Below are 22,643 nucleotides of genomic sequence, written 5' to 3'. Positions count from 1 at the left end.
GGGGTTCTTGTGACTAGGCCACCTGTGAACAGTGGGGCTGCAGTTCATAAAATTGTCAGACAGGTAATGGCAAGTCCTATGCGAGGCTGGGGAGTCCCAGGGGTGTGTCAAGCTTCTTGGGAGACTCGTGAGTCACTGGTGCAGGCAGTCCAGATTTAGGATGTGTTCCCCAGAGCCAAAGGAAGGGAACCATGGGGAAAAGGACTGGGGAGTAAGCCCCATCTACTTTTATGCTTATTGCCACCAAAGCGTGGGGTTGAGACTGATCTAGGAGCAGGGACTTGCTGCTGGTTGTGTCAAGACTTGGGCCGCCCGTCATGTGGTCAGTTATTCCAAGCAGTCCGGTCACCGAGTATTGGTATTTGACCCCTAAGTGCTACCACATGGGAGCTGCCCTAGGCAGGGTAGGGCACTGGACACCTCTGAATGCCTAGGGGACTATGTCCCCTGCTCCACCGGATGTCTCTGACGTTGCAGTATGCTTTAGAAATGAGAAGTCAGGCTCAGAACTCAGCCCCCTGAAGGGCCTCAAGTGCTTCATGTCCCACCAGGACTCCATGGGTGGGGGCAGGGAGTTGTGGTGGCTCCTGTCTTCTTCCCCTGTCTTCTTCCATTATCTCTCCAACTGACTCCTCCTCCACTGAGTCACTTTGAGGGTGGTTTGTCCTTGGTGCCAGATCTGCTCTGGGTACCTGTTTCCTCTGAAAGCTCCTGTTTTCCTGCAAAGATTCATTCATTAAACACCCGGGAGACACTTTTCTGGAAGGTCCAAAGCCAGAGGTTCCTGTCTACCGCAGAAGCCTCTGGTCCTCTCATCTGCTATCTGGTGTCCCCCAAATGCACTTCCTTCATTCTCTTTTTGGACATCAGTGTCCCTGACTCAACTTCCACCTGGCCCACCTTTGCCAAAGATGAGGAAAGTCTCTATAGTCAGGAAGCAGTGTGAGCAGGGGTCACCTGCCATTCCTTTAGCTCCGCCCACCCTTTCCTTGACACAAGTGTCTGGAAGAGAAAAGGGAGAGTGTAAGATTACTTTCCCCACCCCAGCATGTATTGTGATGCCTTCCTACCTGTGAAGACTGTCACTTTTTTTTTTTTCTTTGAGACAGGGTTTCTCTGTATTGCTTTGGAGGTTGTCCTGGAACTTGCTCTGTAGACCAGGCTGGCCTTGAACTCACAGAGATCCACCTGCCTCTGCCTCCTGAGTGCTGGGATTAAAGTGTGTGCCACCAATGCCCAGCTGTCACACACACATTATATATATATATATATATATATATATATATATATATGTATATTTATATATTTAAATTAGAAACAATCTTGTTTTACTTATCAATCCCAGTTCCCTTTCCCTCCCATCCTCCAATTTCCCCCACCAACCCCCCCCATTCCACCCCCATCCACTCCCCAAGGAGAGTGAGGCCTCCCATGGGGGATAATCATAGTCTGTCATATCATTTGGAGCAGGGCCTAGGCCCTCCCCAGTGTGTCTAGGCTGAGAGAGTATCCCTCCATAGGGAACGGGCTCCCAAAGTCCACTTGTGCTCTAGGGATAAATACTGGTTCCACTGCCAGAGGCCCCATAGATTGCCCAGGCCTCCTAACTGACACCCACATTCAGGGGGCCTGGTTTGGTTCCCAAGCTGTCAGACTGGGCCATCAAAGATGATCACTTCTGCTTGTTCCTCCTCCCCTTTGTGCTCTGGGAGAGAGAGATCTGAGAGCTGGCTTGTCATTCTCTGCAGGGCAAGTCACTTAGGAGGAGTGGAATCTCCTAGGAGAGTCTGGTATGGAGAGGGAAAAGCTAACTAAGAGTGTGAGTCTCTTTTTATTCTAGCTGCTTCTTTCTTGCCACCACCTGTTAGAAAGGCTGGAAGCTCTAACTAGTGACACCTCCTCCTTAGTACCCATGGGGAGTCAGTTCTTTTTTTTAAGATTTTATTTATTTATTTATTATGTATACAACATTCTGCTTCCATGTATATCTGCACACCAGAAGAGGACACCAGATCTCATAACAGATGGTTGTGAGCCACCATGTGGTTGCTGGGAATTGAACTCAGGACCTCTGGAAGAGCAGTCAGTGCTCTTAACCTCTGAGCCATCTCTCCAGTCCCGGGGAGTCAGTTCTTAATCAGTGTTCTTAATGCTGTTCAAATGGTTGTCGTGCTTTATCAATCAATGGATAATAACAAGAAAAAGTCTTGGCACAATCCAGGCACACATTTTACCCCCACACATTCTCAGTCTGTGACTGGCTCAATTTCCAGATTCTGAACTTAAAGATATGACTTACATCTCATGGATCAAATCATTACATGACTACATTGGTTCACAGAGGGGCCTGGTTTGTTGTTTGCATGTTTGTTTATTGTTGACTTGGCACAAGCCTGCATTGTCTGGAAGAGGAACCCTAATTGAGAAAATGCCTCCATCCAGATTGCCTGTATGCAAGTATGTAGAGCCTTTTCTTGATTATGGTGTAGACAAGAGTGAGCCCAACTCACGGAAGGCAATGCCACCCCTGGGTAGATGGCTCTGAATTGTATAAGAAAGCAATCTATGAACAAAAACAGCCCAGTAAGTAGTGTTCCTCCATGGCCTCTGCTTCAGTTCCTAACTCCAGGTTCCTGCCTTGAGTTCCTGGCCTGACTTCCCTCTATGATGAACTACTGAAATTAACTCTTTCCTCTCCAAGCTGCTTTAGGTCATGGTGTTTGATTGCAGCAACAGAAACCCTAACTACGAAAAGATGCTCCAGGGGTTCATGGGAAGGTTTTTTTTTGGGGGGGGGGATTAAGACAGGGTTTCTCTGTGGCTTTGGAGGCTGTTCTGGAACTCACTCTGTAGACCAGGCTGGTCTCAAAGTCACAGAGGTCTGGCTGCCTCTGCCTCCTGAGTGCTGGGATTAAAGGCATGTGCCACCACTGCCTGGCCAGGAAGTTTTGTTTTTAAAGTTTATATTATTATTGTGTGATTATGTGTATGAGGGACCATGGCGCACGTGAGTGTGTGTGTGTGTGTGTGTGTGTGTGTGTGTGTGTGTGTGTGTGTAACATCCAAAGCAAACATGTCAAAGATCCACCTGCTTCTGTCTCCCAAATGCTGGCTTTTATTAAAGGGGTGCATTGCCACCCCTGGCCTAGAGAGCACCATTTTAGAATGTGTTCTCCCTTCTACGTTTATGTGGGTTTGGGGGGAATCAAACTTGGATCATCAGGATTTTGTGGCAAAAGCTTTTGCTCACTGAGCTATCTCACTTGCCTCCACCATTTTTTCAAAGCCCACATTTTTTTGTAATTAATTAATTAACTTTTGGAGACACAGTCTTGTTAGCCCAGGCTGGCCTCAAGCCATCTATGTAGTTAAGAAACAAGTTGAGCTTCTGAGCCTCATGCCTCTGCCTTCCCAACTACCAGGGTTACCAGTCTGGGTTTGACACAGTACTGCTGGAGACCAAATCCAAGGCTCTGTGCGTACTTAGACAATTGCTCCACCACCTGAACTGGTGGGGAAGGTTTGCTTCACGATAAAGGGGAGTGACAAATGGAGGCTCTTCTCCTGCCAGAACACAGATGTCAGGTACGGAACTGTGGCAGCCAGTTCCCAACCTGAGACAGCAAACATGAGTAATAAGGCCAGTGGGATATGGGAGTCAGTCTAGGTGGGTAGTCAAGAATTTGGGTCTCTAGTTGCTTTTTTTTTTTTTTTTCTTTTTTTCACAACTGATCCAGAGCAACCATTGCTGCCTCTAAGTTCTTACTATTCGAGGCAAAGGACACCTGCTTGCTTAAGCTGTGGCTATGGCTCATTGCATTTTGTCCTTGAAGTCTAGTTGGCTCATAACCGATGTGCCATCCATTGAGAAGAGTGTCAGCTCTACTGCACTGCGGAGTACAGGTTACCCTACTCCTCCTGGGAAGCTGTTTTATGACTGTGACATCCCGGGCCACAAGGAGATGGGGTTCCAAATTAACCATGGAGGACCAGTCCTGATGGCACCCCAGGATGCTGATGAAAGACACAAAAGGAACCCTCTGTTGGGTGTGGCATTTAGGGGTTGTCACTTCTGGAGAATCCAGTCTCAGCTGGAATGAGGTCCCTTCTAGTTGTTGGACCTGCTGCCAGCAGCGCCACCATGTGGCAGGATTCCAGCAGTGCCACTGAATGGCAGAGAAAAGCAGCCAGCAAGGGCAGATGAGGAGGGCTGGGTAATTCTGGGGAGGCCTGGACTCCTGCTTGTCTGGTATGTGTTGGGTCAAGCTGCTTTTCCTGAACTTCACCTTGAGCTTGTAGACAGTTCACTCTGGGTCAGTCTGGGGTTGAAATGGGTTTTCCTTTTCCAGTCACATCTCAAGATGTAAAACCTCACCTGCCACTGCCAGAACCAAATGGCATCATCATTTCACTCTGAGGAAACAGATTGATCTGTGATGACCTGACACATGTACAACAAGAGGTGAATAACTGAGCCACAGTCACCTATCTTGGCTCTTCTATGCCACAGTGCTAGGCTAGGATGCAGGAGTCCTGGGCACAAAGCCCTCTGACCCATGTCCTGCAACTCAAGCCCACAAATGAGGATCTGGACAAGAAATGACCCTTAGAGTTCCCTAAGTTTCTAGAGCACGGGTACTTTTATAGCAACAAGAAAATTCAGTGTTAACAACAGCTTGTGAATGGGGCTTACTTCATTCATTGAAGCTAAGGGCTGGGTTGCAGCTAAATGATGGGAATGCTTGCCTTGCATGCGCAGGCCTGTGGGTTCCATCCCAAGCATTATAAGAAAAAAGGTAAACCTGAGGCTGTGCCAGGAATGGTAGGTCACTGAAGATCATACTGTGAGTGAAACAAATTACCACAAACTCTGTGCCTCCAAACACTTTTATTATCCCTCACAGTTCTGAGGGTCCAGAACCCAGAAGGGGCTGAGCCCTTATCTGGAGATCCTACCGTGTTCTACCACAAAGACCCCTTTCCAGTTTACCCCCCCCCCATGTGGCTGCTGTTAGGTGGACTTTTCCCTAGAGCCTCAGTACTGTAGCTGGCTTCCTACAGAGAGTGGAAGAGTGAGAGGGGAGACTACTGGACTACTGTGTCTTTTTTTTTTTTTTTTGTGAGCCAGGGTCTTACTATATAGCCCTGGCTGGTCTCAGACTTACAGAGATCACCCATCTCTGTCTTCTAAATGCTCAGTTTAAAGGCACATACCACCATGCCCAGCAAGAGCAGCACTGTCTTAGAAGCTATTCTTTGACAGAACATATCATCACTTCTACCTCATTCTATTCTTTACTCTGAACTGCCAGGTACAGTGTCAGGGACTCCTCAAGATGTGAATCAAGAGGTGGGCTTTGCAGGTTGTGCTAAGGCCTAGTCTCTTTGTGTCCATGACTGACAGGACTTGGGATAGGTCTGAATGCAGCTTCCTTTAGGATAGGGTTGACAGCTGTAGTCAATAAGACAACTGGGTACACATTGGAATTTGAAATTCAGATAAATCTTTATCACAAGTGTGTCTTGAATATTGTAAGGCAACCCTGGTTTGGGGAACTTGGGGATGAGGAGAAAGGGACTCGGTGTAGAGGTACCTTAGAGGGGCTGAAGCCTGGTGCTCTAGAATATTCATGACTCAGGCCAATGAGGCCTTAATTGATGCCAAACATGGCCCTTCCACAGAAGTCCCCAGCTTCTCAGAAGGACCCAGATAGAATGACCAAGGCATCAAGGACCTCACCATAGAAAGCCTTCTTCCCCTGGGGAATGGAGAGGGAGGACCCCCTCTTGGGCCCCAGGTGGGCACTGGAAGCCTGAGTTTGAGGGGCAGGTAGGGAAGGAAGACAAGGAAACAGGAAACTCAGTTCTGACAACCCTGGAAGGGAGCAGACAGAGAAGAGGCTCAGGCTCTTCCCAAGAAGCTAATCCCATTGTCACCTCCCTGGCCCCTGAGCAAGTCCCTTGCCTCTCTCCCATTCCTGGGGCCTCCCTCCTGCCATGTCCCTCTCAGCGCATCTTAAGTTCCCCCTCCTTTATTTGGAAAGGAATTGCTCCTGGGAGGGAGCCTCTCCCCTTGTCCTCAGCCCAGCCACACAGCATCAGCTAGGCCCAAGCCTAAGGCCAGGAACTAATTGCTCTTCTCAGACTACTGTCTTCCTGGCTGTCTGCTCATGCCTGCTCTAGATGAAGCGCCTGTCCTTCTCATTATAGGAGAAGGGGTCCCCGGGGAAAGGCTGGGCTGGGGGCTGGTTGTAGACACCCTGCAAGAAGATCCAGGCTGTGCCCACCACCATCACGGGTGTCACCACAAACAGGCAGAGACGGTCCACTGTGCGGGCCACCTGGTTCCAGTTGTCCTTCTCCTACAAGGAGGGGCAAGACACATGGGCGTGAGGGAGGTCCTCAGACTGCAGGCCCATACCCCTAATTAGTGCACAGAAATAGAGGCATAATAGACTTGGCTTCTATGTGTCTGTGGGGCCACCTCAGGCTTGCATCAGATAGGGTGGGTCAGGATAGTCCAAGACATTCAAGGCTGCCTCCAGCCGTGTGTGAGCAGGAGTATGTAATGGAGAACTGTTAAGAGATTGCTTAAGAGTAAACAACCCAGTATGGCTGCCATTAAAGGTCTGGTGCTGGGCCAGGGGTGTAGCTCTGTGGCATATAGCGCTTTCCCAGCATTCATAAGGCTCTGAGTCAATCCGTAGTACCACAAAAGTAACACAATAATAAAACAAACCTAATAAAACATCTGACATTGTCTGGAGCATCTGAGCAGAAAGAAGGGACCCAAGAAATACTTGAAATGTGTCCTGGTGGGGTAGGATTGTGTGTCTGTTTGGGCCCCTGAGCTTACGCCTGGCCCAGTGGCTGTGAGGTGTCACAAAGGAATTCTGCCTTCCTGGGAAAACATACAGCCAGGGATCCTTACCCACCATGCATCTCTTCATCTAAATGGGCATATGAGGTATGAAGTATATGAGGGAAGACAGAATTCTCTTGATCATATACTTCTTGGACATCTGATTCCATGGTGAGCCCAAGTCACTCACCTCATTGTAACTGTTTTGGTCCCTCATATGGTTGACGATGAAGTTTGCTCCATCCATAGCTGGCTTCAGCTCACTGAAAAGCTCCTGTTGGGCCTGCTCAGAGCTTGCTGGGGGCCTGCCTGTGGACATTGGTCAGGAGCAGGAGTGATACCCATCCATGCCCTCTTCCCACACAGGGGCCAGGCTCTAAGGCTAACAGAACTCACGGGCCGTGGTGAGGCGGCGGGCCAGCCCGTGCCGCTCTGACTGCTTCTCAAACATGAGGTCACTTCGGGACTTAAGGGAGAAATACTCCTCAGCCTTGGAGATGTATCCCAGGGAGCTGCTCCTCCGGATGAGAGTCCCGGGGCCAGGGTTTTCCTCTGCTGGACGGGACATGTGCAGGATCTTGGGCAGGGTCTTCAGGAAGAACTTTACAGTCAAGGGAACAAAAGGCAGGTCATTCTCAAATGGGTGGGGGGACTTTTACACTTTTACACATTCTAATGTCCCTGGTTGCCACAGATAGCTCCCAGGCTGACCCCATCATCTGTTTCCGGGATCCCCCACTGGTTGGTATGTAGGATGTTTTCAGCTTTCCCTCATTACTCATTTGAGCAGAGCTCAAAGTCACTGAAAAGAAATCTTAAAAACAAAGAAACTGAAGATGGGGGTGCATACCTTTAATCCCAGCATTCAGAAGGCTGAGGCAGGAGAATTGAGAGTCTGAGCATACAATTTATTACCAAGCCACACCCCAACCTCCTCCTTTTCTTTCCTCTCCTCTCTTCCTCCTCTCCCTCCTCCTCCTTTTCTTTATTAGAGTCAGGGTCTCATGTACCCCAGGTTAGCCTAGAACTCACAAGGTAGCTGAGCATGACTTTGAACTTTGGATCCTCCCACGAGGATTATAGGCCTGTGCCATCAGGCTGGGTTCACTTTCAGTGTTGGGCCTCGTGCATGCTAGGCAAGCATTCTACCAATTGAGCTATATACCCAAGCCCTCCTCCTTTTTTATGATCTGTATAGTAAGACCCCATCTCAAATAAATAGAAGTCCAAATGTTGAGCTCTCCCTTCAGGCAATTAAAGACTAAAGCCATTGAAGTGCTACAGAACCATCACCCTGAAGGCTTGTTCCAGAAGAGCCTGCTGGCCTGCAGTTGCTGAGAACAGATAGCCTTGTCCCAAGCACTATGTCCTCTGTGTCCTCACCAAAAAATATTGCTTCTTAATTTTGTTTTAATTTTAAAATTACATTTATTTATGTGCATCCTCTCTCTCTCTCTCTCTCTCTCTCTCTCTCTCTCTGTGTGTGTGTGTGTGTGTGTGAGTGTGTGTGTGTGTGTGTGTGTGTGTGTGTGTGTGTGTGTGTGTGCAGATGTCCCCCTGTGCAGGAATTGACCCTCCCCTTATTCTACATGGGTCCTGGGTATCAAATTCAGGTGGCCAAACTTGGTGGCAAGTGCTCCAACCCACTGAGCCATCTAACCGGCCCCTTATTGTTTAAAGTTTAGTGGGGCTGAGGATTGGATCCAGGTCCTCATTCTGCACAATGGGACCAGGGCTTCTGTGGCTGGGACTTCTCACTGTTCCTCCTGGCCAGTACTTGGTTTCCAGCTTTGGTCACTCACTCACCTTCTTGACTCCCTCGGACAGAACATGGGTGCTGGGTGTTCGGAAGTGTATGTTGAGCACGATGACACAGATCATCACAACCATGGTGACCAGCACCATGCCGAAGAGCAGGAATCTGAGGGTACACACCATGCCTGTAGCTGAGGACTCAGGGCAGAGGCATGGACAGGACTGGCTGTGGGCGGGGCTATACTCACTTGCCTACCAGGGGGATGGCCATGGATGTGGCAGGCAGCCTCTTGGAGATAAGCAGCAGGAAGACAGATTGGGCCAGGAGCACTGAGATGGCCACTGATGTCTTCTCTCCACCTGGAGAGTAAGGCCTAGCTGGAAGCTCACACCCCGAGTCCACAAGGTCTGCCCCACAGCAGGGTCCTGCTACCCTTGTTCACAATACCATAAGCATCTTAGGGTACAGCATCTTGTGTCAAAATTTAAATCCTGGCTCCACGGCTTATTAGCTGTGAGATCTGGACAAGTACCCTCACCTCAGATCCCTATTTCTCAAAGCATTGCAAGCACGGCACTGGGTAAGCGATCACCACTCACTATTATGTTTGCCCAGAGCCTGCCACTTGGAAAGCTCCCAGGCAGGCATTCTGGCAGAACCCCAACATGCAGTCCCTAAGCCAAAGACCAGCCAGGCCTGCCTGCCATTCCTGCCTGAGTTCCTATACACAATGTTATCCAGGGCCATTGCTCCTCTCACCACAAAGAGAAGGGCAAGGCTGGAACACCTGTGCTAGGCAGCCTTGGAAGAGGCTGCCAGGGAGACAGAAAGTGGGGTTTAAGGCTCACAGTCGCCTGGCAGGTAGAAGACCAGGTTGATCATGAAGGAGATGAGCACACAGGGTACCAGGATGTTGATGATGTAGAAGAGAGGCTTGCGTCGGATGATGAGGTAGAAGGTGATGTCTTGGTGGTTGGTGCTGTCCATCGGGACGCTGGGGTCCACATTGACCTTGGCGGCCCGGTGGACTATCTCCCATTCCCCATTCTCTGAGGGAGGTATAGGGACAGCTCAGGATCAAGCTGGAGAAGGGAACCCATGGGCCCAAGGACTTTTGGGATAGAATGAAGGGCTAGGGTGGAGCAAAGCAGGCTAGGGTGCTATCTGAGGGAGTTGAGGTATGGAGGAGTCTTGGGTGCTGTGGGGTATATCTCTGGGGGTTGGGCTAGCAAGTTTAGTCTCTGAGGAAGAAGTTTTCCTTTGTGACTTTTTATGGAGGGTTCTTTTATGTTTTGTTGTTTGTTTGTTTCCTCTATCTCTTTGGAAAAAAAAAACCCAGCAGCTGAAATCATACTGGGTTCAAATAAGTAATGTATTTTTGCTTAAAAGCTATCATAAGGGGCTAGAGAGACAGCTCAGCAGTGAAGAGCACTGGCTGTTCTTCCAGAAGGCCTGGGTTCAATGCCCAGCACCCACATGGTGACTCACAACCGTCTGTAACTGTTAGAGTCCCATGGGATCAGATGCCCTCTTCTGGTGGGCAGATGTACACGCACACATAAAATAGATTCATAAATATTGTTTTTAAAGCTACAAGTCAAAAATAGGTGTGTGACAATTAAAGATAGCGTTTTAAAAAATCACTGTCAGGAGCCAATGAGATGGCTCCATGAGTCAGAAGGTGTTTGTCAAGCTCGATCACTTGAGTTAAATCTCTGGGACCCCCATGAAGGAGAGAACTGACTCATGCAAATTGTCCTCTGATCTTGACTCATGTGGCTATGGCATGTATGTCCACGTGTGATCGTGTGTACAAGCACACACACACACACACACACACACACACACAACACACGGTAAACAAAATGTAGTCCTTAAACTGAAACAAATGAATGTTCTCTGTCCTAGAGTTTGCAGTTCAGGCTGGTATCATGGTATCACTATGTAGTCAAGGCTGCCTTTGAACTCATAATCCTCCTACCTCAGACTCTGAAGTGCTGGGATCACAGGTATACACCACCACACTGCCTTTTTTCCCCTTTTGTTTTGCTAGGTTTTTGTTTGTTTGTTTGTTTGTTTGTTTGTTTACAGCCCTGGCTGGCCTGAAACTCCCTGTCTAGACTAGACTGGCTTTGAAATGGGAGCAGTTCTGTTTCTGCTTCCCAAGAGCTGGGCTTACAGGTGTGTGTCACCATGCCCTTTTGAGTCTGTCTCCTAAGCTCCAAAGCTCCAATGACATTTCTTGACCATTCTTCCCCGGCCTAGACCTTAGGGAGGATAAAACTCTTGTCCAGGGTGTCCCAGTCATGAAACCAGAAGACCCGGGTTCTTCTGCTGGACAGGGCTGAGCAAGAAGCCCCACAGAGCTGAGCTAGTGACAGATGCAGTCAGTGGCAGCCTCCACGCATTCATGGGACCTCCAGCCACATCCCCAGGCTCTCCAGGTGCAGGAAGGTTGGATCACCCTGTACCAGTCACATCCATCCTCAGAGACCCTGGCATACTCACAAGTATCCCCTGTGTGTGTTGAGGGTAGTAGTGACAAGAGGATCTCTGTTCCCTTCAGCTCTGCTTTTGGAGTTTCTTTGGGTCAGTAAATGTGGGTGTGTAGGCTGTGTTTGCATGTCTATCCGTACCTTTACATATGCTGGTGTCCCAGCTGTGAGTGTGTGAGGTGCTGGTGTGACTGTGCACATCCACAATGTATGTGTCTTCAGGGCCAGTCCACCACGGTTTCTGAAGTACCTGTGAAACCCTCAGGGTCAATGATAATCCACTCGATGGGGTAGGAACGGCCATCTTCCTCCACCTGCATCAGGCTAAGGCTGATCTCCTTGGCTGTATACTTGAGCGAACTGGAGAGAGCAGCAGACAAAGGGTGGGCATGAGCCTCTGGATGGGGCTTCTGGGGCAGGAGGTGGTGATGGAGGGGGAAGGGCTAGTTAGGGAACCATGGCCCGAGGGGATTCTGGTCATCACGGGACCAAGGCCTCTGCCTGAGATCGTTTCATTCACCACCTCCTGGCCCTGGCAGGGTGCTTTGGACTGAGAGACATTCAGGTGGACGCACCTGAATTTGAGGGAGCAGTTCTGCCAGTCGAAAGGGAAGTAGGTGACCGAGATAGGGCAGGAGGAACGGTAGATGGTGGGTGGCAGCCAGGTCACAGTGCCCGAATTATAAACAAGTACATTGCAGGCGAAAGAAACCTTGAAGGAGCCATCATTGCTGTGGGATGGGGACCATGATCACTGTGTGTCCTGGGCAGCCAGGAACTGGCAGGACTAGAGGAGGCAGGAGAGGAAGGGCAGGCAGGCGGGTTTGGAGGTGTAGGCTAAGGGGCATGAGGAAGGGAAGCAGGACGAGGGAGGGCAGTCTGGGAGGGCTCCTCTCAACTTGTTCTCCAGCACAATCTCCGGTAGCCACACCATGTCGGAGGGCAAGCGCAGGACAGTGATGTTCCCAAAGTCATTAGCATCCCATTGTAGCCGGCTGTCTACCCAGGCCTAGAAGTCCAAAAGGCTCATCAGAGTTGTGCTCTGCCATTGTCCACCCTTCCCAGTGGTCCTCGCTTCTCTAGGGAAGATGGAACAAAGCCTGGGAGTTGGGACAAAAGAAATTTGGGGGAGATAGGGTAAAGAGTGAGACTCAGATCTGTCATGGACAGTTGTATAGGGTTTGTATCACACTGCTAAGGAGCAGTTTCCATCCTGGGCAAGCTTGTTTTGATGTTATGTACCTCTACCACTTCTAATGCAAACAGGGGCCGATGTGGTGGCACACGCCTTTAATCCCAGTGATGGAGAGGCAGATGCAAACAAATCTCTGTGAGTTTGAAGCTAGCCTGGTCTACACCGTAAGTTCTAGGGAAATAGGGCCAGAGAACCCTGTCTCAAAACAACAACAAAGCAAATCAGGACAGAGTGGCAGTTTTAGCACAGAGGAAACCCTAGTCTTCTTGGCCATGTCCTTGGAGCTAGCGAGGCCCCAGTGGAAAAGGGCAGCTGGGCTTTGTGTCATCAAACTCTCCCAAAGGCGTGCTGGCAGGGGCTCATGGATCCCTAGCAGAAGTGAGCACAAGGGACAGGAACCTTCAGCAGGTGTCCTTACGTGATCTATCCACACGTTGGTGGTGAGGGTCTCCTCGACTTCTTTCTGTAATCAGACAAGAGGGCTGTCCCCAAAGGTTCCCATCGAGCTTTCACCCAAACCCACTCACTAATGTGCCCGGGATCAGGGGACCATGGCGGCTGGAAGGGACAGTGCCTGCTACAGCAGTGAATAGAGGTCCACGGCAGACTACAGAAGCAGAGGGCACAGGGCGCTGAAGTGAGTTCTGGGGGAGCATAGTGACCTGCAGTGACAGTGGAAGGCAGAGCTGATGGCTTTGGATAGCCATAGGCCTGCGGCGCCATCCAGCATGTTCATGGAAGAGAAGCTGGTCAGCCTAGAGCAACTGTCCCTTCTCTTCTTCCTCTCCCCAGCCCAGCCCAGCCCGGGATGGTCCACTCACCAGGGAGATGAGGTTGGAGAGGGTGAGACTTAGTGCGACATCCACTCTGTCCTCCTTGCGAGCCACCGGCCGAAGTTCCTTCTTGTAGTCCTTTTCCTTGAACAGGTGCTGGATCAGCCGTTGCTCCTCATTCAGGCCCCAGCTGCCTGGGGGAGCTGGGGAGAGAAACAGGGTGCTGGTCACTGGACCCAGGAAGGGCAGAACAAAGGGAAGCCAACTGCTCCCTGGCAGTGGGATACCTGAAGTCAGGCTCGGGTGGGAGTGGGAATTAGGCATAATCTTAGGGAGGGGACCATGCAGTGATACTGGGGGGGGGCAGGGGGGCATAGAGAACCCCCAGGAAGGGAATCATGGCCACCCTTACCACACACAACAAGGACAGCCAGCAGCCCCAGTGTGGGCACAAGCCCTGCCATCCCCCACCTCTGACTAGGGCTTATGTCTTTCCCTCAGTCTGCTGGCTGTGGAATGGAACAGGTGCTGGGTTGGCTCCAGGGTTTGGAAAGAAGAAGCCGGAAACGCAATCTGATACTTCAAGGCTGGTGATGAGGGGGGTGGGCTTGCCAGCTAGGGCAGGAGCCCAAGGGCAGGATGCAAAGATCCCAGACAGGGATTGTCACAGATAGCTGAGAGGGTGGGGGCTGGTAGGGTGGTGGAGGAGACATATGGTGTGGTGTGTGTGTGTGTGTGTGTGTGTGTGTGTGTGTGTGTGTGTGTGTGTGTGATATCCATGCTGGTAGCCACGGATAGAGTGGTGACATAGGCCAGCAGCTGCCACTTGGGAGGTAAAAGGCATGTTAGCAGCTGCCCTGCCTCTAGCTTCTTTGGTGCATGTGGTATATGTGTATGGTGTGTATACATCTGTCTAGTGTGTTTACATGTGTGTCTGTGCTTGTGTGTGTGCCTGTGGAGATCAAGTCTATGGTTCCCCATCTTATCTGTCTTTACATTTTTATTCATTTAACATTAGTGTTTGTGCAAGAGTGTAGGTGTGCACAGAGCACAGTATATGTGTCAGGGGATAGCTCACACTTGTTTCTCTCTTTATAGAGAGGGTTCTGGAGGGGAACTCAGGTTATGTCAGGCCTGTTAAGCAAGCACTGTTACCAGATGAGCTATCTTGATAACTTCCCACCTTTACTTGTGCATTTTTTGTCTTTAAAAATACTACATTTATTAGCCAGGCAGGAGTGGCACACGCCTTTAAATCCCAGTACTTGGGAGGCAGAGGTAGGTGGATCTCTGTGAGTTCAAGGCCAGCCTGGTCTACAGAGTAAGTTCCAGGACAGCTGAGGGTACACAGAGAAACTCTGTCTCTAAAAATAAAAAAATGTAACTATTTATTGTGTGTGTGTGTGTGTGTATGTGTGTGTATGTATTTGTTTCATGGCACATGTGTGGAAGTCAGAGGACAACTAGAAGGAATTAATTCTTGCCTTTCACTATTTGGGTCCTGGTAATCAAACTCGGGTTGCTAGGCTTGGCAGCAGGTGCCTTTACCTGCTAAGCCATCACGCTGGCCCATTTCTTTTCTTTTCTTTATTTACTTAATTTTAACTGAAGATCTCTTACCTTTGCTGCTTCCATGAGTAGCCAAGAACAAGGAAAAAGGGAGGGAGACGTCATTTCCACAACTTTCCCTTCATACACTGAGTTAGACAGTCATTACCCAGAGTAATGACTGTCATTAGAAGCTGGCAGTAGGGATAGATGTTAAAAGAATGCAACCCATCTTCAAATCGGGTGCCTGGGACATTGTGATCTGTTCTACATGAGAGGAAAGCAATTTAGGAAAGGTAGAACCATCAGGGATGCAGGGAGGCTGCCGGTCTAGGAGTCAGGGAGTCTGTCTGGCCATGGAGTGAAGGGATGCCCATAGGATCTGGCAAGAATGGAGCCACCTGCAATACCCACAGGCAGGTCTGAGGCTGTTCTTTGTTCTAAGCAAGGGGTTGGAGGTGGCTCCTAAAGACTTGCTGTCCAGGGAGATGACAGCGCTGTCACTGTCTTCTGCCAGGATGCAGCTGTCCTTGACCTCTTTGTATTCATTTGTTGTATTTCTTACTAGACCCTTGTCAGCTTCTCTATGACATCTTTGGAGATGGCAGGCATCATTTTGCTCATATCCGGGGGTGGGACACTCTTAGAGAGACACAGAAGATGAGCTGCAGGTCATCCTTCTAGCTGTCATTGGTCTCATAGGTTGCACCATGGAGGACACAGTGGCAGTCCTGTTCTGGCAGCATCTTGTCATAGGTTTGGCCCACATCACCTGCTGCGTCTCTGTGCCCTCCTCCATGAGGGTGTTCTTCTCCTCACTCAGGCAGGAGAGCACACACAGCCTTGCTCTCCACTCCCTCTGCCATGGTTGACCTGCACACCTCCATATCACTGATCAGCCACTTGAGACAGCCACACCAGAGGCCATGTTTCCAGAAGTGAGAGGGAGACAAGGAAAGCCACAGAAGAAGGGAGACCCGGTCGTTACTGCTGGCATCCAACTGCACCCCTCCACCTGATTTTTCAAGACAGAGATTCTTTACTGAACCCAGCTTGACTGGAGCAGCTAGAATGGCCAGCGGACTCCTGAGATGGGTCTGTCTACATTGCCCCTTCTTCATCCAGGGCTGGGGTTACAGATGTGCTGCTGCACCCGTGGCTTTTACCTGGGTGCTGAGGACCTGCACTCAGATCCTTATGCTTGTGCAGCAGTTCCCCACTCACAGCAACCCTCCTGCCTCAGTTTCCAGAGGCAGTTTCTAGAACTGCAAGCATGAGTCACCACTCCTGTCTCCTCCCAGCTCCTTTGTCGTCTCTGCTTCTGGAGGCTGTGCCCTTCCACTCTCCCTTCTAATGCCCCATCCCAATAAAGCTCCAGATTTTAATGTAGATTATAAATAACATTTATTAAAGCAGCTGTGTCTAGTGACACATTTGGGAAGACATGTGAGGTACAGGACCCCCACTCTATTCACACATACAAGATCAACTGGGATAGTGAGCGTTTGTCATGTCTCATACAACCTCCTTAGCCCCTCGGTACAGTGTGACCTTTACAGAGCTTCTTGACTCAGGGAACAAGATGCTGGAGTTGGCGATGGTGTTCCTTTCCCAGCCTCTGTCCCTGTCCCACACGCATCCAGGGTTCCTGGGACTCTTCTGTCTGGAAAACTGAGCGGAAGGCCTTCAGGGCCTGCACTAGCAGCCGCGGGGTACTACGAGCCAGCGTAGAAGGCTCCAAGCCCACCAGGCCACTGAAGACCACACGCTGGTCCCCCAAGCTGGCCCTCACCCAAGCTCTGAAAAGTCCTGTCAGTGCCTTGGAGCCCAGGTCTGCCAGCACCTGCAGAGGGAAAAACCACTCCTGAAGGTTTTTGACCTGGGGACCATTTCCTCCTCCTGGAACCTAGGAGCCAACTTAGAGCCTAGCCCCTCCCCCTTCTCTCCCCAAAGTTTCCCTAATGTCCGGATCAGGTGGATGTCCATAAGAGCTCTTTCCTCTTACCTTTCTACCTCCTATCTTCATATTCACCTGTTATTCCAGCCCACCACCCCCGGAAAACTGGATCCCCCTGTCCCTTCTCTGCACCGAGCTCCAGTCAGGTGAGCCTTCCCAGGCCTCTGTGAGGGAGCCTGGGGACCTACCTCGTGAAAGTTCATAGCCAAGTGCTCAGCCGGGATCTGTAGGATCCAGGCATGTGCTCGCTGAATGGCAGCCAACTTCTGTTGTAGAGGCTCCAACCCTGGGCAGCCTGCGAGAAAGGGAGATCCCCAAACTATCAGAAAACGGACAACAGAGGGTGCTAGGGGTGGACATCCCAGTGCCCGCATCCTTTGCGAGCTCCAGATAGGGAAACTGAGGCTGGCAGAGATTCCGTGGTCATGCAAGGCAGAGTGGCTCTATCTGACACCAATGAGGGCTCAGTGTCAGTCGGCCTAAAAAGTCATCTGTTCTCCCGGAAGAGAGCGCAGAGCGCGCGTGGTCTTCTCTGTCCCAAGGGCTTTCTAGCCGACAATCCCACCACCTCTCTAGAAGGCCGGCAGGGGGCAACATTACCCTTTGTTTCCGCGCGCCGCTCTGGCTTTGGCTTCTGGAACCAGGTTCCTGCAACTCTTGATCCTGGGAAAGACTTCGTGGTTAGGAGGCACGCCTCGGCGAGGGAGCACGACCCCGCGTCTGTAGGGCCTAGGCCTGGCTGGGGCACACGGGATACCTGAGTACAACTGCTGTTCTCGGACATTGTGGCCGGGAGGCTCCCGGAGCGACGGAGCCGAGCGAGCAGGCGCGGGGACTCCACGTCGCAGCCCCGGCCCGGGTCCGAGCAGCTCTTGAGCGCCCCGCAGCAGGCCGAGCAGCGTGTGAGCCAGCGACCGCAGCTCTGAGGGTGGGACAAAGGTCTGAGCGGTCGTCCCAGGGGGTCCCGGACCCTACCCCGAGCAGGGAGAACCGGACTGACCGCACCGCCGCCGGCGCTGCAAACACTGCTGGAGCGCCAGGTGCGCACAGGAGAGCTCGGACCCCGGGCACAGGCGCGCGTAGAAGGCGCAGAGCCCCGCGGCATCCGGGACCCGCTCCTCCTCCGGGGGCTCCCAAGTTAGAAGTTCTCTGCAGCTGGGCTCGCGAGTGGAGGGGGCCGCTGCAAGCAGATGACAAGTCACCCCTTGCGTGTGGGCTTACTAATCACTCGTCCTCAACTCCTCCAGAGATCAGAGCAGAGGGGTGGAAACCGGCTTGTCCAGAGTCTGGCAGTCTGAGGGACCATTGCTGGCAGGGGGTGCTCACCGCTCATCTGCTCCTGCAGCCAGTCTTTGAATACGGCCACACGGGTGTAGACACCAGGCTTCCCTGGCTCCCCACAGCCATCCCCCCAAGAGGTGACTCCAAAGAGGACCTCTCTGGGGCGAGGGCCGGGCTCGGAACAGGTTAAAGGACCTCCGGAGTCACCCTAAGGGACCAGAATCAACAAAGAGCAATGAATTCACCATGTTTCTGAATTATGCCTGTGTCGTTCCTGATGGGGAAGGCGGCTCTGGCCGCTTCTGTGTTTACCACTTGTTTTCATTTGATTAACGAAAACGTAGCGGTTGGTAGGAGCTATCAGCCAGACCCCAAAGAGAAGAGGGCTATCTAGCCAAGAGGAGCCGCCCTTCCAAGGCCCCCTGTCAGTTTGAGTTCATACCTGGCATGAGTCGATTCCCCCCGCCAGGTAACCAGCGCAGAGCATGGTGCTGGGACGCAACCCAGGGCCCAGGGCCTTTTGACAGGTGTCTGCGCTGAGCAGCGGAACGCGGGCCTCCCTCACCGCCTCAGACTCGGGTCCATCTTCAGGAAAGAATGTAGGGGTCCGGGGTTGGAAGGCAGAAGCTGCGTCTTGAGATCCTCCCACTTGCTCTCCGTTTGTGAGCTGGAACAACATTCTAGTCCCCCTCACCCGCCCCTCCAACTTCATCTCCTTAGCTTACTTTCACTCATTCTCTGTTTCGTCCACTACCACTATCACTTGCAGTTTACCCAGGCAATACCTTCGAAGAGGGCCCCCCAGCCTGCGATGGCGCAGGGGGTCCCTGCAGGAGGCTCCCTAGAGCCCTGGGGTAGGCATATGGGGCGCGCCGGCCCCCCTGGGCTCACCGGCGTCCACAGCTGTACCAAAGCCAGGTCATTGTGAAAGGTCTGCGGGTCAAACTGGAGAGCGGGTGGTGGTAGAAGGTCAAGGGAGAGGTTTGGGGGTGCTGCTCCCAGCTCTGAGGACACAGGGCGTGTCTCCTCACCTTAGGGTGGGGCAAGATGCGGTTAACCTGCACTTCCTCCGCTTGCTCCCCCTGGGGTCCCTCGGCTAGCGTCACAGTCCAAAGAAGCTCATTCGAGGCCCTGCTCGAATGAGCAGAAGGTGACACGCATCAGGGTCAGAGGTGCTGTAAGGCCCCCTGGGGCCTCAGTCCCTCGCGCAGTACCGTGCAATGAGCCTGCAAATGTGGCTTTTGTGGTCCTAGGGGCAGAGAGGGAGGCCTCGGAGCGGGAGGCTCCCCAGAGCGGGAGAATACACGGTGTGGTGCCCTCCCATCCTGGGTTCAGCCGGCCGCTGGCCTTTTGAGACCCAGGGCTGGGAGTCAGCTTCCGCTAGGGGGCAGCAGAGACCTGCTCCGCTGTGCTTTGGCCCATGGGCGCTAGACTCCTTCTGGACTGGGTAGCCCTGCTGGGCAGGTGCCTGGGATCTCGACGACGTACCCGGAGAAGCAGTGTGCAGCCGTGAGCACCCAGGACGTGGCCACTAGGACGCCGCCGCACAGAGGCTGCCCTCCAAGTTGTAGCCTCACTAACCAAGGCCAGGCCCCGGATGGAGCTGTATTGCCCCCGACTATACGGCTGTGAGCCCGGGTCACGTTGGCAACGCCCTGATGCCTTTCGCCACATGGTCCTAGAATGTCAGAAACGGCGTCATGAAGGAAAATTTCTAGCTGCCTTCACATGGAGGCCCACCTCGCTCTCAGCCCTGCTCCTTGGAGCCTTTTAGTCTCACCTAGTTCGGGTGGGTCCTGGAGAGGGGTAGCTTGAGGTCTGTGGCGGCCAGGTCCTGCTGAGAAACAATACTTAGAGCCTCACTGCCGCCCTCTTACGGATCCTCCACCCTATGAGGGGTCTGAGCCTTGTCTCTTAACCACTCCCCTTTTGGCCCACCCAATAGCACATAGGTAATATTTGAGCAGCCTTGAACTGTGAAAACATGAGCCCACACTGTCCTCTTTGTTATGCCTCAAGTTTGGCATACCCCTTCCACTTGGACCTTCAAAACTAGTCTGACTCCAAGGAGGATGGAACCTAAAACTAAGGGGTGGGCATGGACAAGGGAATGAGTCCCGTGTAATAGCATGAGCTTGCTGGGGTGTGGTACAACCTTGGCATTCATGCAGTCTGTGCTGGATCTCCATCAACACACGCTTTATGGCCCACTGGGCGCGCCTCTGGGCAGCCTGCAATGCCTGAGTCCCCTGGGCAGACAAGACTGCTGGAACATGGGACACAAAGTCACATCTCCTTGACAGAGAGCCTCAGTCTTCCTGAACCCTGTCTAGGGAGACTATGGGGAAGCAGGGTAGGCTCCTGGAGCACCAGGGATGTAGAGATAGGCACAGGGGCCAAGGCCTGAGGTCCAGCCCTCAGGGCAGATGGTTCCCACTGCTCAGTTGAATTGGGCTGGAATCTCTGAAAAGTTTCTTTCTTAAAGACTTCAGAGGAAAATTACTTCCCACGGACACCCAGTAAATGTGTTTGAGGTATCCATCTTTGGGCCTGAGTTACCAAGGCATGCTGCCCTGGATCTTCTGATTTGCTAACTCTGGAGCCCCTTGGCAGCGCTTGCCGCCTCTGCTGCCTGGGGGAGGCCATCTGCCCCCTCCTTTCCTTCCTATACTCCAACTCCAGGCCCTTCCTCCCAGCAGGTGGGCTGAGAGAGGTCACAGGTCCTCATAAGTGTGAGTGACAAGCTCATCTTTCTTGCCCGGAATCTCATTTCCTCTATGCCCCTCCCGTCCCAGTGGCTTCCTCAGAGCAGCCCGGCTCACCTTGCAGGGTACTGGGGGACAGGCGCATGTACAGTGGATGCCCATGGGCGGTCTGGGAGTCTGGGGACAGTAGCAGCAGCAGCAGCAACATAGTCAGCAGCATGGTGACCTGGGGCCAAGGCAGGAGTCCCTGTCCTCTTCCTGGAGTCCACCCTCTCCTGTGATTCTTCCTGGGCTCAGGATTTGTGTCCCACAAACCGTCTGATCCTGTTTGTTGTCTTACACTAAATTACCCTTTTCCAGTGGTCTGCACCTCACCTGGCCCTCACATCCGGGGAGCCCTCAGGGAAATGGTGCTGGGGGCTATATAGAGGACAGAAGCGGGGAGGGGGGGTGCGTGGGAGGGCAGCCAGGACTGGGCAAGGGAATGAGGTAGTGGGCTCGACCCTCACCTTTGAAGTCTCATCATCCCAGCTCTCAGCGCCCCCACTGCTCTCAAAGCAGCCCTTGTTACTGCGGCTGCTTCAAAGGGGCTGAGTTGGGGAAGAAAAGCTGACGGTTGGGCTGGGGGCCAGGCAGAGGGAGACTGGTGGGCAGGGGTTGGGAGGGGGTATCCCCATCTGCTTCTGCCCCCCTGGGGAGTTCACTGCTATGCTGGGGGCAGGCACTCTTGGAAGGATGAGAGCAAGGGATAGGGGTGGGTGTCCTGGGCATTCTCACCCCCTAAGCAAGCCACCGAACTGCCAGCCCCCTGCCCCTAATTGCTTGGCAGTGTCCCTCCTCCATGTGGCCATTTCTAAAGATGATCAAAGTATCCTAATTTGCGCCGTAATTGCTGCACTGGGGTAGTGGGAAGAGGCAAAGGCGGGAGATGAAAGGCCCCACTGTGGCCCAGTTCAGGGAGCGCAGGGCCCGGCAGCTTCTGAGCCTCTCAGACCCCTGTCCCTGTCCGCTCAGTGAGTCCAGCATTGTTTTCAGTTGCTGTGACCCTGATCTGGCAGGAGGGAGTCTTGAGAGAAGGACCATAAATAGGCAGCTGTCCTGGTACCCAGTGACCACCTGGGGCAGGGTGGAGCCCTTGGTAAAAACAAAAAACTACCCCTGGCACCTCCATTTATGTTGGTAACAGGGTCACTTTGATTAAGGTTTTAAGTACAGGAATTGGGACATACTGTGACCAGGGGTTGTGTTCTCTTCCAAAGGACTGTTTATCACAGTCCTTACCCATTCTCCCCCTCTGTTACCACTGCACTGCATTCAGGGAGGTGGGGAAAATTCTAGGTGTGGATTGCTGCGTGACTTTAATGACACTACGCATATCACAGGGTAAATCTTATGTGGTCTCCAAGTTCTTAGCAGAGGGGTGTGGTTCCTGGCCTCCTGCCTTAGCCCTGTCAGGCCAGTGTGGTTAGCATGGATCCATCATTCCTCAGTCTACCTCCCTGGCGCAGATCAGGCTTTGAAGGCCCTGCTGGCTGGAGGGGAGCCCACCCTTCTCTCACCCACACAGCACAGGGCAGGACCTGGAATCTCAGTCCCTTCAGGTCTGTCTCCTACAAGTTGAGAAGCCCCACCCCCACAAGCTAGTCTGAGCTATCTGCACTCCTGAATTCGGTCATCCGCCACCTGCCCCTGTGTATGGGGATCAGTGTTTGTCCACCCTGTCCCTATGCTGTCCTCAGCACCAGGACTGAGCAGACACATGCCTGTGATGAGCAGTGCAGGTTTCTGTCCTTGCCTGGAGGTGTAGGACCTCTTTCCACTCCTCCTCACCATGTCCTTCTCTCTGTCTATGGCCATCTGTAAGTCCTTAGTGTCTTGGGCATGTACTGGGGATGGAAGGGGGGGGGTCTGTATTATGCAGATAGCTGGTCTGCTCCAGGAAAGAGAGAGGGGGTGGGGCGGCTAGAAGAGGAGAAATCAGGGGTCACACAGGTATCATTAAAGGTCTCCCCCTCACTGTGTCCCCTCTGCACCCTGCATGTCACTCCCCACGATGAAGCAAATCAGGACA

General features: G+C 52.3%; 2 protein-coding genes across 5 annotated transcripts; both read right to left on the bottom strand.

The window, feature by feature from the left end:
- Positions 1-6,179: 6,179 nt before the first annotated feature.
- Positions 6,180-13,545, bottom strand: Chrnd (cholinergic receptor nicotinic delta subunit). Of its 4 annotated transcripts, none has more exons than XM_027396078.2 (12): positions 13,494-13,545; positions 13,130-13,284; positions 12,727-12,771; positions 12,013-12,122; positions 11,689-11,844; positions 11,364-11,473; positions 9,467-9,667; positions 8,866-8,977; positions 8,669-8,783; positions 7,259-7,463; positions 7,053-7,171; positions 6,180-6,362 (listed from the first exon to the last, which is right to left on the bottom strand). In XM_027396078.2, the coding sequence occupies exons 1-12, from the start codon at positions 13,543-13,545 to the stop codon at positions 6,180-6,182; spliced, it is 1,563 nt and encodes a 520-aa protein (XP_027251879.1). The 4 variants fall into 4 exon arrangements, with proteins under 4 accessions (XP_027251879.1, XP_027251880.1, XP_027251881.1 ...); XM_027396079.2 differs by having other exon boundaries at positions 13,130-13,275; XM_027396080.2 differs by lacking the exon at positions 12,727-12,771 and having other exon boundaries at positions 13,130-13,275.
- A 2,471-nt stretch (positions 13,546-16,016) lies between these two features.
- Prss56 (serine protease 56) lies at positions 16,017-21,645 on the bottom strand. Its single transcript, XM_027397462.2, has 13 exons — positions 20,690-21,645; positions 20,023-20,130; positions 19,648-19,701; positions 19,356-19,545; positions 18,899-18,998; positions 18,653-18,812; positions 18,310-18,452; positions 17,913-18,075; positions 17,587-17,766; positions 17,344-17,508; positions 17,187-17,249; positions 16,775-16,881; positions 16,017-16,472 (listed from the first exon to the last, which is right to left on the bottom strand). The coding sequence occupies exons 1-13, from the start codon at positions 20,790-20,792 to the stop codon at positions 16,200-16,202; spliced, it is 1,809 nt and encodes a 602-aa protein (XP_027253263.1). The 5' UTR covers positions 20,793-21,645; the 3' UTR covers positions 16,017-16,199.
- Between the last annotated feature and the right edge of the window lie 998 nt (positions 21,646-22,643).

This window comes from Cricetulus griseus, chromosome 2 (genome assembly GCF_003668045.3).
Source record: "Cricetulus griseus strain 17A/GY chromosome 2, alternate assembly CriGri-PICRH-1.0, whole genome shotgun sequence".
Classification (NCBI taxonomy): Eukaryota; Metazoa; Chordata; class Mammalia; order Rodentia; family Cricetidae; genus Cricetulus; species Cricetulus griseus.
This window is presented reverse-complemented; position numbering and strand designations above follow the sequence as displayed.

Coding starts and splice junctions, on each gene's coding strand:
- Chrnd (XM_027396078.2), bottom strand. CDS start 13,545: ATGGCAGGGCTTGTGCCCACACTGGGGCTGCTGGCTGTCCTTGTTGTG. Junction 8,784..8,865: donor GCCATCCCCCTGGTAGGCAA/GTGAGTATAGCC, acceptor GTGTACCCTCAG/ATTCCTGCTCTTCGGCATGG. Junction 7,172..7,258: donor CCGCCGCCTCACCACGGCCC/GTGAGTTCTGTT, acceptor CAATGTCCACAG/GCAGGCCCCCAGCAAGCTCT.
- Prss56 (XM_027397462.2), bottom strand. CDS start 20,792: ATGCTGCTGACTATGTTGCTGCTGCTGCTGCTACTGTCCCCAGACTCC. Junction 19,546..19,647: donor CCAGGACCCACCCGAACTAG/GTGAGACTAAAA, acceptor CTGACATTCTAG/GACCATGTGGCGAAAGGCAT. Junction 17,250..17,343: donor AGAACAGCAGTTGTACTCAG/GTATCCCGTGTG, acceptor AGTCTTTCCCAG/GATCAAGAGTTGCAGGAACC.